This window comes from Thrips palmi, unplaced genomic scaffold (assembly GCF_012932325.1).
Source record: "Thrips palmi isolate BJ-2018 unplaced genomic scaffold, TpBJ-2018v1 HiC_scaffold_4, whole genome shotgun sequence".
Lineage (NCBI taxonomy): Eukaryota > Metazoa > Arthropoda > Insecta > Thysanoptera > Thripidae > Thrips > Thrips palmi.
In genome coordinates, this window is record NW_023144631.1 from 15,421,239 (window position 1) to 15,438,617 (window position 17,379).

General features: G+C 45.6%; 3 protein-coding genes across 5 annotated transcripts in view; all 3 read left to right on the forward strand.

Moving 5' to 3' along the window:
- Positions 1–17,379, forward strand: part of LOC117649138 (aconitate isomerase-like) — a 50,296-nt gene that overhangs the window by 24,948 nt on the left and 7,969 nt on the right. The gene's annotated exons all lie outside the window — the stretch shown is intronic.
- LOC117649140 (chaperone protein DnaK-like) lies at positions 6,733–10,505 on the forward strand. The gene is made up of 3 exons (XM_034391609.1): positions 6,733–7,405; positions 7,503–7,555; positions 7,634–10,505. The coding sequence occupies exons 1-3, from the start codon at positions 7,177–7,179 to the stop codon at positions 7,877–7,879; spliced, it is 528 nt and encodes a 175-aa protein (XP_034247500.1). The 5' UTR covers positions 6,733–7,176; the 3' UTR covers positions 7,880–10,505.
- Positions 13,129–15,532, forward strand: LOC117649139 (ubiquitin carboxyl-terminal hydrolase 36-like). 2 transcript variants are annotated; one of them, XM_034391608.1, is made up of 5 exons: positions 13,129–13,767; positions 13,926–14,094; positions 14,167–14,275; positions 14,353–14,420; positions 14,482–15,532. In XM_034391608.1, the coding sequence occupies exons 1-5, from the start codon at positions 13,327–13,329 to the stop codon at positions 14,745–14,747; spliced, it is 1,053 nt and encodes a 350-aa protein (XP_034247499.1). In that variant the 5' UTR covers positions 13,129–13,326; the 3' UTR covers positions 14,748–15,532. The 2 variants fall into 2 exon arrangements, with proteins under 2 accessions (XP_034247499.1, XP_034247498.1); XM_034391607.1 differs by having other exon boundaries at positions 13,926–14,275.

A 17,379-nucleotide genomic window follows, 5' to 3' on the forward strand; every position in this document is an offset into this window, starting at 1 on the left:
TACATTTGTTGTACTATTCACACTTTTTCTTGCAGTGGATATTTGAAGGGGAGAGGATAGCATCGAGAACGTTTTCAAAAGTTGTGAGGGTGTTCTTAATAATCGTGTTGGTCTATCTAAGAGTTCCAGTGTTGAAACTGATGTGTGTGTAGTGTATTGAGTTGAGTTGAAAACGGTAAATTGGAGTCTGATGTGATACACTAAATTTTTTATTTGTGCGGAGTATGGATGAAATCTGAATGTCAACAAGGTTTTGATGACTAGGATGACTGATGGAAACATATTTATATGCGCCTATGTCCCATTATGCTTGTGAGTACGTAGCAGCCAGAACGTACTCGCGAACGAACTACAGCGTCATTTCCGATACGTTACAGCCGTCCAATAAGGTTTTCGTTAGCACACCGAGGAGACAACTTATCCTGAGGGCCAAGATAATTATCTTGAAAACACAGTGTGTCACCTTTCGTTTGTTGCCGAAGCAATTGTTTCACGCACCGTTGAGCTTACAATGGAAGACGGCACACTGCAGGAAATAACAACAAAAGTACAGAAATTTCTGGCAAATTTTTATCAGGAATTTAGTGTACTTTTCAAGTACAACAATTGTTGTACAAAGTACAATGGAACCGGCATGACGAGTGCTGTGCAGTCCAGGCCTCGTTGTGGTTTGTACAATTCTCGTTGTACTTTCTACAATCCCTGTTGTACTTTTATTGTACAGCTTTCCATGTACTTTTGTTGTACTATCCACACTTTTTCTTGCAGTGCAAGGTTTGTAATGACTTTGTTTGTAATGACTTTACGGGGACAGGTTCCAGTACTTGCTTCCTTTAAAAGGCAACTCAATAAAATATGAATTATCTGAAGACAGTTCACCATCGTGAGATTGAGGATGGTAGTCTAGAGTTCTACATTTCTCCCCTTCACGCCAGAATGCGCAGTTGTGATGGGCTTTTGAAATTGCCGTATGAATCCGAAGTCCAGGAAAAAAAAAACTTGTTGCAAGCAGAAAAATCATGATTCAGCTGCATTTTCAATCAGAGCTCAACTTACTTATAGGTTTTTCTTAATCAGGTGGGCGTCTATGCAAATGATGGCAATACTGCGAAACACTTTTCTGAAAACTGGGAAAGGACTGCCCACATTCTAAAAATAGAACCAGAGCTTGTTCGCAGACTGGCAGCGATTACTTCTGCTCTAAATAGTCGTCTTGATATTGACAGTGGAAATAATGTGGCATATTCTTCTGCTACCGCTGACCTCAGGATCAATCATTCGTGGTATCACATGACTCCAACAATTCAGAAAGTGCTGATCCTTGGCCAAATCATACTCGAGCAAGCCGTACTGCACATCGGCTGTTTTCTGAGGAACCTCTAAAGTCAAACAACAAAGAGTTCAGCACTGACAGGCTACATCTGCCGTAAATGCAGCCTAGAAGCAACCAATCTAGATATTTTGCACCGACTGCTGTACAGTTCTGATCCTGTAATAAGTCCCGGCGTGACCACCGTCACAGTGACAAAAGCCACGAGGTACATGACTCTCGGATATCACAACAAGTTATGAGCCTGATGAAGGAAAATAAGTAAGTCGATTTAATTTTTGTGGAAGCCGGAATGGTAGTGTGAGATTTACGGAAAGCAATGCTTTAACGCTTTGAATGAAAGAAGTAAAATAGTTTTGTAAGGACTTTTAGACGATCAATTTCGTTTTGCTGTATACCTCTGTATATTTGATCTGAAGGTAAGATATTAAGAAAACAAAATGTCAAACGCTTAAAATGTGACTACATGAACTGCCAAAAAAACCTTCTCCTAACTTTAAATAAAAGTAATAATAAAAATTTGCAGACAACAGAGTAGCCTGCTGGAGGGTTGCGAATGACCAGTGGTCAGCCCCTGCACTGATTCACTCATAGTGTAAGCCAGTTGATGAAAAGGAATCACTGTGTATTTCGACTGGAGCCTTTGTTTTTGTCAGACTTGTAATGAATCGTTCTGTAGGTCTGGTCACAGACATGTACACCGAGGAACAAGAAATCGATGTCTCGCTGCTCATGCCAAGACTTCCAGCAAGGGCCTTCAGACGGCCAAATGAAATTACGACAGCGACATATTCTGCGCACCACTCAACTCGAAGAAACTAATGAAAATTGTGAGATTAATTGACTGGTGTCTTTGAAAATTATCGAGAAGTAGTTTCAAACTTAACAAATCCAATTATAAAATCAAGAGGAACAGACAATTGGGAACAGACTTTTGTTTTATTTTCTTTACCCTAGAAAAAAAAAACCTGTGTTATTGGCTGAGCGGCAGCGAAGTCCATGCCGCGTAAGGGCGCACCAAAAAGTTACTGGCCGTGCGTCTGTTTCCCTGTATGTAATCACTCACGTTTCTCAGCGACTACCGCACGAATAGCATTCAAATTTTGCACCTGATATATCCTTAACATCCTACAGGGTGAGTTTATCTCAAATTAACAATCGTCATCGTTTGAAATATTCAAAACATCGTTTTGAACTTGCTTATAAGCGTTGTTAGGTTGGTGGCAGCGTGTGGCTAACCACTTTCTCATACCATCTCCAAGAGGAATTTTTTTTTTTGAGGTCTGAAATTTTGTCCCTGAACTCCCACTATGGAGGACTACTAACCACAAAAACGCGACCATGAATTCATTGAAAGCCAACGTGCAACCAATGAGAAGATTGTGCTTGTCGGAGAAACGACGATGGAATATAGTCTCGTGCACATGGAGGTGAAACCGTGTTTTTTTACCCCGGGGATAGCTTACTCCCGGAGTAAGTAAACCCTAGGGCAGTGTTACTCCCCCCCTAGGGGGAGTACACTATCCCTAAGGGCAGTTGTACTCCCCCCCCGGATGGGTCAGGGAGTAAAATCCCTAGGGTATCGTTACTCCCCGGGGGGTAACACAACCCTAGGGCAGTGATACTCCCCTTGCCGACCCGGGGAGTAACAAATACCTAGGGTTAGGTTACTCCCGGGGAGTAACACATCCCTAGGGCAGTGATATCCCCCTCCCGACGGGGGGGAGTAACATATCCCCAGGTTAAGTTACCCCCGGGGGGTAACACATCCCTAGGGCAGTATTACTCCCCCCCCCCCGACGGGGGGAGTAACACTGCCCTAGGGTTGTGTTTCTCCCCGGGGAGTAAAAAAAAGCTGCGGAGAAATTTTACTCCCCCATCACAGCTGGGGGGGTAAAACTGCCCCTTTGGGTATCGTTACTCCCCGGGGGGTAACATTACCTACGGGCAGTTTTACTCCCCCCTAACAACGCAATAAAACTAAACGTCGTTGGAATTCCGAAAAAAAAATTGTGGTAAATCAGACCCCGACAGATGACCCGGGGAAAGGGGGGCAAACAATCGCACTGTGCCCCTGTAATTAGGCAACTTTTTCGACATCCTTTCCCCGAACTCGTTTCTGGATTAACGCCGCGATATGGAACACGCTCAAAGTCACCAACTATTGTGAAAACCTTTTCTGTCTGTAGAGGATAGGGCACTTTGCAACCATTGAGTAGGGCACGAGTCGGTGCACTAGTGCGCAAGCGTGGTGGCACGACAGTGACAGTCCTCCAAAGTACTACAGAAACCAGAGGTGAGGAAAGTGACCCGCGGACCCGAACGGACCCCATGCTGACGAGACTCCATCCGATCTGAACTGCTCCTATCCGACCCAAGGCGGCCTCATCCCCCTGACCCGCCGCCCTGCCGTAGGTGTCGCCACGCTGGCCGGCGGGCGGTGGATCGACACCATCCAGAGCCACGCTGTTTTGGCGGCTTTCTGACTCCCCAACTCCTGTAAACGCGGTAGTACTGTCATGCTGACACCGTGGCCTGTCTTAGCGTACCCTAAGTTTGCATTTTGTTCCAAAAAAAATTTGCCGCCGGGTGGTGTCGAACCTCCGCACGTCGGAGGCAGCCTGCCCGGGCCGGCCAGGCTCACCGCCGCAGCGAAGGCTGCGTGCGGAGAGTGTTTGCACGAGGAGACATCCCGGCTGGCGGAAGGAGAGGGGTTGGAGCGGATCTCTTCTCTCACTTCTGCCAGAAACAACGAAATTACGTCTTCTTGGAGAACATACGTAAACGACGGCGATCCCATTCAAACGAGCGGCGGGAGTGACTGGCAGCGCTGCACATGGCGCTTTGCGGAAGCTCACTGTGCTGGACAGTTGAGCATCGTGAACAACATTCCGTGTTGTGTTGACTCCGACAAAGTAAGAAAGATTGTGTTGTGTGTGTGTTGTTGGTTTCATGCTTTGGCAGGAGGGTGTCCGAAGGTGAGTACCAGTCTGTATTAATTGTTCATACAGCCACCACAATTCGTACCGCAAAATTAAATAAATGTTCGGGAGTGACTCAAATGAACAACGAATGAAATGATGACGACATGTGCAATTACTTTCGTAGGTTCCTTTACATAACAAACGAGATAACCGGCCACCACTCCAAAACCAATTGCGTGAAAAAGACAAACAAATTTTGACTTTTGTACCGATGTAAAAGGCTACGGGTGTCAACCATAACCTCACTTTGTCCAATAAAGTTATCGTTTCGATTCTCGAGAACATTCGGAAGCAGAGCCTAGACATAAGAGCGGCACTCTGCCGCTCGGTTGCTTTCGCCGCTTCCTGGACGCAACACTGTGGAGGCGGTCAAATTCAAGAACTCGTTTTTGTACCCAGAGTGGATAAATGGGACTCGATCCGAGCGTGTGACTCCACTATAGGCAGTGCGGCCCGCAGCGGGCCGCAATGGGAAGAGAGGCGAGAGACACAACTCCAGGCCGGGCCGGCAGTGAGGCTGTCTCTCTGGCACTCCCATGGTCATATGGGAGGGACAAGGACAGACAGTGTGCTCGCGCGGCCGACGTGCGCCGAGGCAGGAGAGCGCTGGCTCGTCGGCGCTTGGCCGCCGGTTCGAGCCCAGTGTGTCGCCCGCTGGCATCTATCCTTGTCTTTCCCATAGGAGTCAGTGAGAGCAAGAGAGATAGACGATGTGCTCGCTTCGTTTAGACGAAGGCGAGCAAAGCTAGCGCCGGTCAGCGCCGATTTCACACATCCCCGGCCTACTCGCCTGATCTCCCATCTCTCTCTTTTCACCCGGTGCGGCCCGCGGCCTTCTGCCAGCCTGAGACCCCTGCCTTAAACCAGGGGTGTGCAACTCAGGCGCCCCGGGCGCTGCCCCGGGCGCCGAAGTCGCCCGGCGGGCAGACGCTCGAGCCGCGCGGGCGCTGCCGAGCCAAGGCTTGTGCCGGGGCCGGCCCGGGCTGGCTGGTCTGTGACAGGCGGCAGTGCGGCTGGGCGACCGACGCTGAGGTGTGAACTCGACTGGACGAACCGAGCACATCGGCCGTCTCTCTCACTCTCAGGGCGGCCTATGGGAAAGACAAGGACGGATGCGGCTGAGCGGCGCGCTGGTTTGGCTGGGATCGAACCGCTCGCTGGGCGCAGCGAGCCAGCCAGCCAGCGCTGTGCGAGTTCGGCTACGCAGGCGGCCAGCCCACAGCCAACAGGCGAGCGCCCGCGCCTTGTGCCCGGGCGCCCGCAAGGCGCCCGTCGCCCGCCAGAGGCGAGTTGCACACCCCTGCCTTAAACTTAAACCGGTCCTCTGGCCCACCTACGTGCGCCGTCATGTGGATTATTTCGTCCGATTTTGAGCCGCGTCGACGCCACCGACTAAGAGGGGCGGATCCAGAGCCGGATTGAGGTGGGGGCGGTGTCGAAAAGGTTGCCTCCCTACAGGGGCAGGCACGCGGCCGCTGTCGGCAAAGAATTTGTGGCACGCCGTCGCGGATGATTTCACCGGCGGCTTCGCCGACGGCGCGACTTGATCTCATATACGAGGATATACGAGGACGTACCATAAGGAGTCCGTCAAAGCAACTTTTAAGTCGGAGGCCATAATGATCATCGGCCTCTGGCTGCGTTCCACTTGGGTGTCCGGGACTTTTGCCTTCAGCACTGCGTTGGGGTGCCCCTGGGCTACCAGGAATCCGTTAGCGGTCGCCGTCGGACCACCGGTGCGCCGAGGGTGCCGACGTCGGCGTCGTCTCCGGCCGGCCAAGCACGCGGTGGCGTCCAAGGACACGACGGCGGCGTCAGCCGTCCGAGCACGCGGTATCGGCCCTGGGCTACCAGAGGATATACGAGGACGTACCAAAAGGAGTCTGTCAAAGCAACTTTTAAGTCGGAGGCCATAATGATCATCGGCCTCTGGCTGCGTGCCACTTGGGTGTCCGGGACTTTTGCCTTCAGCACTGCGTTGGGGTGCCCCTGGGCTACCAGGCATCCAATAGCGGTCGCCGTCGGACCACCGGTGCGCCGAGGGTGCCGACGTCGGCGTCGTCTCCGGCCATCCATGCTGTTGGTCGCGACGGAGGACACAGCGGCGGCGGTGGCGACGCGATCGTTCAGACACCCGGTCCGCCACGGCGCACCGGCGTGCCTGACGTTCGTCGGCACCCTCGGCACACCGGTGGTCCGACGGCGACCGCCAACGGGTTCCTAGTAGCCCAGGGGCACCCCAACGCAGTGCTGAAGGCAAAAGTCCCGGACACCCAAGTGGAACGCAGCCAGAGGCCGATGATCATTATGGCCTCCGACTAAATAGTTGCTTTGACGGACTCCCTATGGTACGTCCTCGTATATCTCCGGAACCGCTTGTTCTAGAGCGTCGGCGAACTCGGCGTTGTACTCCCCGTGTCCTGGGGACCTCGCGGACACCTTTGGGGAATCCCAGGTCGCAAATCCGTGGACCTCGGCGTCATGGCCTTTATTTTCAGACATTATGTGGAAAATTTATTTCAAGATATTATCTGGAAATTTTTTTTCTAGATATTATTCGGAAATGCCGATTTTTTTACTCCAGATATTAATCTGGAATTTGACTATTTTTAGGTATCATCTGGAAAAAGTAGAAATTTCCAGACAATATCTGAAAAAAAAAACGGCTATTTCCAGATAATATTTGTAAATGCGAAAAAATATCTGGAAATTTCCAGACGTCACTCTGACCGAGTTCCAATTTATATTTGCAGCCTCTTTTTTTGCACAGCTTGCCACGGCTGCCAAGCATTTTACAAAATTTACCAACAATAATATTTAATTCTTTTTCCAGCTTGTTTTCATTTTGTTTAAAACTGCAAGATGGTGGAAAATGAAGATGAAGAAGAAGTTGTCGGCATTGACCTGGGCACGAGCTCCAGCAAAGTGGCCATGTTCGTGGATGATGATTTGGTTGTCCTCGAAAATGACCTTTTTAAGAGGTCCACTCCTTCATGTGCTACTGTGCCAAGTAATGATTCTTCTTTGGACTGGGTGGTTGGCGAAGCTGCTTTAATGCAGGCAGTTGTCTATCCGGAGCTTACAATGCAAGGTCAGTACCTAAATAAATTATTGGCTCATTTACCTTGAGAACCTAGGCACCTAGGCACTCTACCGTGTTTTAATTGATTCTTTGTACTGAATTATAGGTACGAAGCAGCTCTTGGGGAATCCCTGCCAATCTGACCCAACTTTGCAGCAAGTGCGTTTTTTACTCTAAATATTTTGTTATGCTTGAGCCATATTTTTTTCTTATTTTACATTTAATTTTTATCATCAGGCTATTGTTGAAATAATGAAGCACTTAGTGGCAATACCACAAGGCAAGACAGTCGTTAGTGCAGCAATATCTGTCCCGGCTTACTTCAATCAAATGCAACGGAAAAGTTACCTTGACGCAGGTACTTTATATGAATTAAATGAGTACTTTGAATATAATGACTGTAAAAACATATGTTTTGAGTTCATGGGTCTCACTAACTGTCATTTTAAGGCATTTGTGATTTTTGGTTATTACAGCTTTTGAAACGTGTCTTCAGAAAATAATTATTGTAGACGACATATCAGCTGCATTAGCAGCATACGCACGAACATGTAAAGAAAAGAAGACTGTTGTGATTGTTGACGTTGGTGCTGGAGGAAGTAATGTTGCTATTGCATCAGTTAAAACGTCTGAAATATTTATAATTGAGATGTCAAGGAAGCGTTTACCAGGAGGTGACCATTTTAATGAAAGAATGGTAGAATATATCAAGAAGGTAAGAACACAGGTACTGAATGAAACTGCCTTTGCAACGGAACGTCATAAAACTACTTTTATTTGTTTCAGCGTGTAAGTGCCAAAACACATGCTGCCACGTTTGATTGTCGAGACACTACAATTATACGACGGTCTTGGGAAAAGGCTAAGCACACTCTCTCGATGATTCCCACGACTAATGTCAAAACATTTTTACCTGGCTTGGACTTTGAAGTGGATGAAGAAGTCAGCCGCAGTCAATTTGAAACAGAATGCAAAGATCTGTTTGGTGCTATATTGAATGAGGTCCAAGACACTATGCAGGGATCACATGTAAGAACCTCATCTTAGTTACCTTTCCCACTGATTAGTAATGTAATAACAATACAAGTTTAAAAGTATAAATAGTATAAGTCAAGACACTTTCATGATGCAAAATCACACAGCACTTTGAGTCCCGCATAAGTTAAGTGTTGACTGTATGCACGTGTTAATTGGAATGTTACACCCTATTTTTTTTAAAATGTAATTTGTTAATTAAACGTTAACCAAGAGGAAACACACAAAACATTAAGCCAGGTGTACACATTGGAACAATTGTAATGTGTATCTGCTGACACGCTTTTTTTTTTAAGGTAACTCTGGAGGGAATAGACAATTTGGTTCTAGTCGGTGGCTCAACACGAGTGCCATATATTCGCCAGTTGTTTAAATCCTTTTCGAAAGATAAATTTAAGTTATTTGACGTTGACGAGGCTGTAGCCAAAGGACTAGCTTTAATAGGCAGCAACAAAATTAGTTTTGAACAACCGCCAGAAGATAGAGATTGGCTTTGGTACGCTGGTAATCCAATTTTCATGCCCACTAACAACAGTGATGGATTTATGAGGCAGCAGCAACAATGTACGTACACCTACTCCATTCCTTTAACATAATTTCCTAATTACCATTTGGGATTATTGGTAAACCATTGAAAATACTTCGTAATTATTGGAAACTTTGTTACCTAGCATACTGCAGTGCCATCCTAATTTATGACTTTGCCATTCCTTTAAAAATCTCTTTTTTTTACAGATGGTGCTGATTTAATGAATCCCATGTGTTATAGGGGATTACCATTTTCCAATTTTATGCCATTTGATTTTATGACGGTAAACACGGAAAACTGCTTTTACACTCCACGTAGTGACCAAGGTACTTGTTTGCAATGTTCCATGTTGTGTAATTCTTCAGGAACCATTTTAAAATATTTTTTTTCATTTTTTTAGCTCCATTTCCAAATTGTATTGGTACCAGCAGTATCTCCGAAGAGGTTTCCGAAAACTACAGCATACCACCAAAGTCTCATTTCAAAATAAGTGCAGTGCAAGATGGCACAAAACCCAATGTGCCAATTTCAAATGAGGAATCAAACGCTCAGTTGGGTAATGGCACTGCTTCAGAAACTATTCAAGAAAACTGTACCAATGATTTGACAATTCATGACTTGGGCGGCAATGACGAAGTCAGAGGGAACCCACCAGGAACACATCACATGGAGTCCAAACAACCAGATAATAATGAAAGTTACCCAGACGCGAATGATGTTGCTGGTCCCAATACAACCACAAACCTTGATATTGATGTGGGACCAGATACCTCTAACAACTTGGACAAGAATGAAGGTGAAGAAAGCCGTAAGTATCTTTGGACAGTGCATTTATAGACACCGGTGCATTTATATCGGAGGGACGGGCGGCATGTAGTATGATTTAGGCTGTGTGGCCGTCCGTCCCGAGGTCCGTCCGTTCCAAGGTCCGTCCATCCCGAGGTCCGCCGTCCGAGAACCTCCCGTGGTCCGATCTTTACTAAATCTTGTATGCAGAATCCTTGGCTGACTCACCTGTTGTCAGCAAATCCTATCCGAGCCTTGGGGGGCGCTACTGCATGTGCATGGTCTACTTGGGGTCAGGGAGAATTTTTGTGACGGATACAACTAGAAGGGCATGTTGTTGTATTTTTGGAATCAGGGCGATGAGACAGAGCCAACGGTACAAGTTGCGATAGAATCAAAGTTTGGACCATGTTTTAATGCCAGTTGGTGAAATTGGCTCATTTCTAAATGTATGCGATGGGCCACAGTTGCCAATGTCGCTTATTTTCCAACGTGTCTTTTTTAAATTTGTAATTAAAACCAGAGTAAAAATGGGACATAAACTTGCGTAGAAATCAAAAAATTAAGAAAAAATTGCTTTGTAAATGCGATTGACAGCTCTTACAACTAACCTACTTTGATAAACATTTTCTCAACTTTACTAGATGTGAACTTTTAACTATGCATTCTAATCATACAAATCATGTTGCAGGTATAGATGATGAATCAGAAGACGGTATGTCATTTAGTGTATTTAAATAACGTACAATAGTGTTATTAATTAAGACACTAATAAATTGTCAATTTCTTTTCATATTCAACTTTAGACGAACAAAAGGAGCAGTTCAACCTTGATCTTAACGAAGCACTAACATATCTGAAAAATGAAGGATATCCGAAGCGGTTACGCGGAAGGCAGCTGAAAGGCGAGCGAAAAAATTTTCGCAGACAATGTAAGCCGTTCCTATACGATAAAGAGGTGAAGAAATTATACTATGTGAAACAGGGAACCAGAAAAGTGCGGAACCAGTCAGACACAGTGCACAAGAGAGAGGTCATTTTTAAAAGAGAGGAACAGCTCCGGCTCGTTAAACTGTATCATGAAGGGAGTGATGTGAGCCTTGAAGCGAAAGCTATGAGTGGGCACCGCGGAAGGGACCGCCTGGTTAAAATTTTAAGTGAACGGTATTTTTGGCATGGAATGTACCGTGATGCCAAAGTATTCTGCCAAAATTGCCTCAATTGCAAATCGGTCAACCCATCTACCCTGAAGGTGTCTGATCCGATGCACCCCGTTGGTGTACCAACCAGGCATATGGTTCAAATTGGCGTTGACATAGCACAATTGCCCGAGGTGGATGGATTTAAATACATGATTGTAGCTGCTGATTACTTCACAAAGTGGATGGAAGCTGCGGCGATTCCCGACAAGGGAATGCATACAGTTGCTCGCTTTCTGTGGTCGGATGTGGTTTGCCGCCATGGTTGCCCGGAGGTTATAATAACTGATCAGGGAAGAGACTTTTGCCACCGTTTGAGTAAGGCACTGATGGATCTTTCAGGAGGAAAGCACCGAGTCACCAGTGCTTACCACCCCCAGGCTAACGGCCTTGTGGAGAGAGGGAACAGATCTATAAAGCTTGTCTTTATGAAGGTATTGCAGCGTGATATAGCTAGGTGGCCATATGTCCTCCCTGGTGTTTTGTTTGCCCATAGAACTTCCGTACAGGACAGTATAAAATTTTCTTCATTTTTTCTTTTGTACGGAAGGCACCCAAGGCTGCCGTATGAGGTAAACAAAGATTCTGCATCCAGCGAAGAAGACTCAGAAGTTGAAGATGATGTTGAGAAGTGCAGTGAATGGGTCATCAATGATAAAGAGCCGCTTGACTTTTCTGGAATAGATGTGCCGTTTGATGTGGATCATTTCAAAAAAGTATTTGAACCACTTGATGCGTTCAGAAAACTGGTTGATCAGGCAGCAGCTGAAAATATTAAAAAGGCACAAGCAAAACAAAAACGTGGGTATGACAAAAGGCATACTGGAGGCCAGGTTCTCAAAGTTGGTGATAGAGTTTTCGTTGAAAACGAGAGGCGCAAACAACGTAAGGGTGGAAAGCTCGAAAAGGCAAGAGATGGCCCATATACAGTGGAAGACATAAGTGACAGGAAGAGGGTGACGCTAAAAAATGAAGCAGGAAAGGTCCTTCAAAGAAAATACCCTATTAGCCATCTGGTGTTAGTGGATATTCCATCTCCCCCAGAGGACAAAAGGAAAGACCGTCCACAAAAGGAAGAGGATTCTTCGGAAACAAAAGAGTTTCCCGGTCATCCGGAAAATGTGTCAACAAAAACAGGTATGTCATAGGAATACCGGAAAACATTGCAAATCTTTTAAGTATGTTATAGAATAATAAAGCCCTTTTTGTTGAAGGTGACACGAAGAAAAACTCTTCTGAAACTGGCAAAACAAAAAGAAAAGAGAACCCAGGTATAACTCTTTAATTTAATATCATTTGTTGTTTTTGGTGACTTTAACGATTGTTATGTTTCATTTCAGAAAATTCCAGCACAGAAACTGTTTCGTCAGACGAAGAACAAGTTTCTAACCCATTGCTTCAATCCCCTCGCTCAATAGAAATCAAAGTAACGTTTAATTGGTAAAATGTTTGTACAGTCTTCATCGGCAAAGAGTCGACGGATCGGGACCGGATTTCGACTCTTTGCCGACACGAAAACCGAACAGCACATGGTGGTAGACAAAAGCTCCGGTAGTGCTCCGAGCTCGGGAGGGCCATAAACCTATTGTGGCCCGAGCTCGCCCCCGCCGCGTAAGCGGGGACCGTCGCACAAAGTCGACTCTTTGCCGGTCGACTCTTTGCCGATGAAGACTGTAATTTCTTAGCATACAACGTATTAATCATGTCTTTATTTTAGGAGCTTCAAGAACTTATGAAACATGACGAAACCCAAGTTGTCTTGAGGACAGATAAATACCACCTGACTGTTGCAGAGATAAAAATTTTGAGAAGTAACAAGTGGCTTAATGATCTGGTACTTTCTCTCACATTTTCGTTTTTAACATTAATGCTTCGCAAACTTGTCCTTAATGTCCTTTTTTTTTCAGATTATCAATGCTTATATGAGCATCATCGCCAATGAGAGGCAAAATGTTTATTGCTTTAACAGTTTTTTCTATAAGCAATTATGTGTTTCTTTTGAAAAGGTGGCAAGGTGGACAAAGGATGTGAGTTGATGGATTTTTTTCTATTATTGAGTGAGGCTAGTTATCTCATGGAACTAACAATTTTTTCCCACAATGCAGGTAAATATTTTTGAATCACTTTTTGTGGTGATTCCCATACATTTGGTATCAGAGAACCATTGGACTCTTTGTGTTGTCAACAACGAGACAAGGGAAATTTTATACCTCGACAGCAGCATTTTAAAATCTGACGGAGTTCAGTGTATGGATGTAAGGCACTAGTAAATGTATCATTCATGAGTTTGTCTTGTTTTTTATAGCATTATGACGAAAGTTCTCTAATTTTCTGTTTTTAAGAAAGTGAAGGCTTACCTTGAACAGGAACACAAATGTAAAATGTCAGGAACATTTTTGCCGTACACCTGTCGGAAAGTAAATGAATGCTCATCCCAAAACAATTCACATGACTGTGGCGTATTTCTCTGCTACTTTGCGAGACAGATCGTAATAGAATCATCTATCAGTCATAGTAGCGCTGCTGTGAGCCGTCTACGACACCAAATGGCTTTTGAGCTTCTGTCATCACAGCTCATGGACGACAACTACCTGCTGGTGCATAGTTTTCTAGAACTACTTATGTATTTTTTTGCACATAAAACTTACATTAAATTTCGTCCATTTCATGTTTCACAGGACGAATACTACCCAAATGGACCTCTCATGGGACCGACTCAAGTCCTTTATACAGCACTTCCAGCTCAACAGTGTCCTATGATTGTACCCGGAAGCGGCTTAAGAAATCTGGGAAACACGTGCTACATAAACTCTTGCGTTCAGGTATGGTATCGAGATGATTACCGCATGACCTATATGGGTTAAAATATATTTTTCTGTGAAATGAAACTGTCTTCTGTCCAAAACAAAAATTGTCATAACTGCGTGGGGCTAAAATTGACTAATATTGTGTCTTATTTTCACTAATTTCTACGATTCAGATGTTAATGCACATTGGTCCGTTTGCTGCATTCCTTGAAGAGGATGAAGATCATAGGCTTACATGTCTGCAAGAGAAATGCTTGACATGTGCGCTAGGCAAACTTCGCTCCGATTGCCAGAAAGGAGCGGGTGTTGTGGAACCGGTTGAACTTATTATGGCTATAAAAGGTAAGTGTTTTGACGACACTGCGTATGTTTGCAGCTTTAAGGAAAACAGAATTGTTTTTTTTATTCTTCCAGACTTTTGGAAGGACTTTGAAGACGGCCGAATGGAGGACGCTACAGAATTTTTGAACCTAATGCTTCCAAGACTACAACAGGAGTATATTGAGAGATTTTTCTTGGAAGAGTAAGTTTTTTGGTAGAAAAATATTTGCGCTTTTTTAAAAAGTAAATGACAATTTGTTTTTTTCCTTCAATTTACAGCATTGACATACACAGCCAGAAAACAACACCAGTTTGTCAAATCTTTGGATTCTACATAAGAACAGAAAGTAAGACAGAAAAAGGTATATTTACTGTAAGGATTTTTTTAATGTTTATTTTTTTATGCAGCAAAGTGTACCAGTTGCCAATTAACTTCGGTCACATTTGACCACACGTTGCAAATAACTTACCCCGTGGCCAGGATTAAATCAGTGAAGAATGGTCTGGACCTGGCTATGGCACCTGTGGAGGTTGCAGACTACAATTGTAACGGTTGCTTTAAATCAGTGACAGCAAACACTGTTATGACCATGCAAACTCTCCCCCGAGTTTTGATCATATACCAACAAAGGTTTGTAGTAGGAAAACTCAGCAAGGATACTGATCCTGTTTGACATAAAATAATAGGTTCCTTTGTGTGTGTGTGTGTTTTTTTTAAGAATTACTACAAGAGTTCTTTATTTCCTTTAAGGTTTTCTGCAAACATGCCAAAGAACAACAAAGTCATTTCAGCACCCACGCACCTTGATCTAAAAGACTACTTATCACCCAACGTAAAGGTTCCTCACATGTATGACTTTGTGGGTGAAATCAGCCATTTAGGCCCGAATGCTTCAGATGGGCACTACACGTGCGGTATGAGGTGCTCAACTGGCTACCGCCTCTTCAATGATGGAACGGTAATTAGTCGCATTTAAGATTTATTTAGAAAGTTCATTACCACGTGACACAAATAGTTATCTTTTTTTTAAGGTTTCACAAACCACCAAGGAGTTTCTCCTCTCGGAGAGAAGTTATGTCCTCGTTTACGAGCAAAGGCAAGATAAATAGGTTATTTTTAACATTTTTGGATCATTTGTCTGAACGGAAAATTTGTGTCTTCATGCATATTATTATTGCTTGTTCATTTCAATAAATGATCACTTTTTATCAGTTTTGTAACATTTGTGTACATGATTCACTTCATAGTTTTGTGAAATTTGTGACTAAATGGTGATTTATTAAGACAAACGATAAGTTGGTCAAATTACTTTTGTGTCAATAGTGTTTGTTCATTAAAATAGATAAATAGGTTATTTTTAACATTTATGGGTCATTTGTCTTAACGAAAAATTTGTGTCTTCATGCTTATTGCTCGTTCATTTCAATAAATGATAACTTTTTATCAGTTTTGTAACATTTTGTGTACATGATTCACTTCTTAGTTTTGTGAAATTTGTGACTAAATGGTGATTTATTAAGACAAACGATAAGTTGGTCAAATTACTTTTGTGTCAATAGTGTTTGTTCATTAAAATAGATACATAAATAGGTCATTTTAAACATTTATGGATCATTTGTCTTAGCGAAAATTTGTGTCTTCATGCTTATTATTGCTTGTTCATTTCAATAAATGATCACTTTTTATCAGTTTTGTAAAATTTGTGTACATGATTCACTTCATAGTTTTGTGAAATTTGTGACTCAATGGTGATTCATTAAAACAAATGATAAGTTGGTCCAATTACTTTTGTCTCAACAGTGCTTGTTCATTAAAATAAAAAAAATAAATAATCACTTCTTTCATCAGTTTTGTAGCTTATTTCTCTGTTACGGGGGCACAGTGCGATTGTTTGCCCTCCTTCCCGGTCATCTGTCTGGGTCTGAGTTACCACAATTTTTTTTTCGGAATTCCAACGACGTTTAGTTTTATTGCGTTGTTAGGGGGAGTAAAACTGCCCGTAGGGTAATGTTACTCCCCGGGGAGTAACGATACCCTAAGGGCAGTTTTACTCCCCAGCTGTGATGGGGGAGTAAAATTTCTCCGCAGCTTTCTTTTACTCCCCGGGGAGTAACACAACCCTAGGGCAGTGTTACTCCCCCCGTCGGTGGGGGGGAGTAATACTGCCCTAGGGATGTGTTACTCCCCGGGGAGTAACTTAACCCTAGGGATATGTTACTCCCCCCCCTCGGGAAGGGGGAGTATCACTGCCCTAGGGATGTGTTACTCCCCGGGGAGTAACCTAACCCTAGGTATTTGTTACTCCCCGGGTCGGCAAGGGGGAGTATCACTGCCCTAGGGTTGTGTTACTCCCCGGGGAGTAACGATACCCTAGGGATATGTTACTCCCTGACCCATCCGGTGGGGGAGTACAACTGCCCTTAGGGATAGTGTACTCCCCCTGTGGGGGGAGTAACACCGCCCTAGGGTTTGCTTACTCCGGGGAGTGTTGAGCGACGAGAGTAGTATAACACGGTGACACCCCTACGGGCCCACGGGCCGTCCGAGCGGTGCGAGAGAGACAGAGCGCTGTTGGAATGGCGCTGCAGGTGGATGGGCATTCTTGGCGCCCCCGCGGGGCCCGGTGCCCCCAGTCCCCAGTCGCGGCGCCGCCGGGAGACAATGCGCGCCACGCCGGCGACGCCACGCGGGATGCGCCCCACGGCGCCGGGCTGCCCACTGGCGGCCTCGCCGGCCGGGCACGGCGTTGGCGGACTTCTTGGCGACGTCGGCGCGGTGGCGGCCGAGGTGCATCCAGGCGGCAGACAGGTGTCTGGTCCGCGGGCCTGCCTCAGGTTGCCTCAGGTCCGCGAGGCAAACGCGCAGTGCGCAGTCGCCGCCAGGCTCTTCAGAACTTTCGCTCTGTCTCTGTCGCACCTATACGGGACGCTAGTACATGGGTACGACTCTCGGAGTAAGTCTGCAGCCGCCAGGTGCGCGTTACGCGAGGCGCCCCCAGGATATCGTCCACGCGTTGGTCGGATTTTGCTTTTCATCGATTTGGAGCGACTGTGGCCGCTGACCGGCGCGCTGACCAAACTGGGCGCACCACACCGCGCGCCCCGCCTTGCGAAACTCGCCATCGGGTCCATCGGGCGCGCTGTGGCTGTGCCGGTGGCCGGGGCCGGGCCGTACTCTCTGTGTGCACACCGCAGCGTGGCAAGGCGCGGCGGCCGACCCCGCCTTGCTTTCTACGGGCCTAACTAACGCGGTGGTGCCGCGGTCCACGGGTGCGGTCTCCGGCAGGCCAGGCAGGCGGTCTCCTG

Bases quoted from the DNA above. Each gene is read 5' to 3' on its own strand.
- LOC117649140 (XM_034391609.1), top strand. From the start codon at position 7,177: ATGGTGGAAAATGAAGATGAAGAAGAAGTTGTCGGCATTGACCTGGGC. The intron at 7,406-7,502 runs GTCAGTACCTAA...ACTGAATTATAG, and splicing joins TCCGGAGCTTACAATGCAAG to GTACGAAGCAGCTCTTGGGG. The intron at 7,556-7,633 runs GTGCGTTTTTTA...TTTTATCATCAG, and splicing joins CTGACCCAACTTTGCAGCAA to GCTATTGTTGAAATAATGAA.
- LOC117649139 (XM_034391607.1), top strand. From the start codon at position 13,327: ATGTCAGGAACATTTTTGCCGTACACCTGTCGGAAAGTAAATGAATGC. The intron at 13,768-13,925 runs GTATGGTATCGA...TCTACGATTCAG, and splicing joins ACATAAACTCTTGCGTTCAG to ATGTTAATGCACATTGGTCC. The intron at 14,421-14,481 runs GTAAGACAGAAA...TTTTTTATGCAG, and splicing joins ATTCTACATAAGAACAGAAA to CAAAGTGTACCAGTTGCCAA.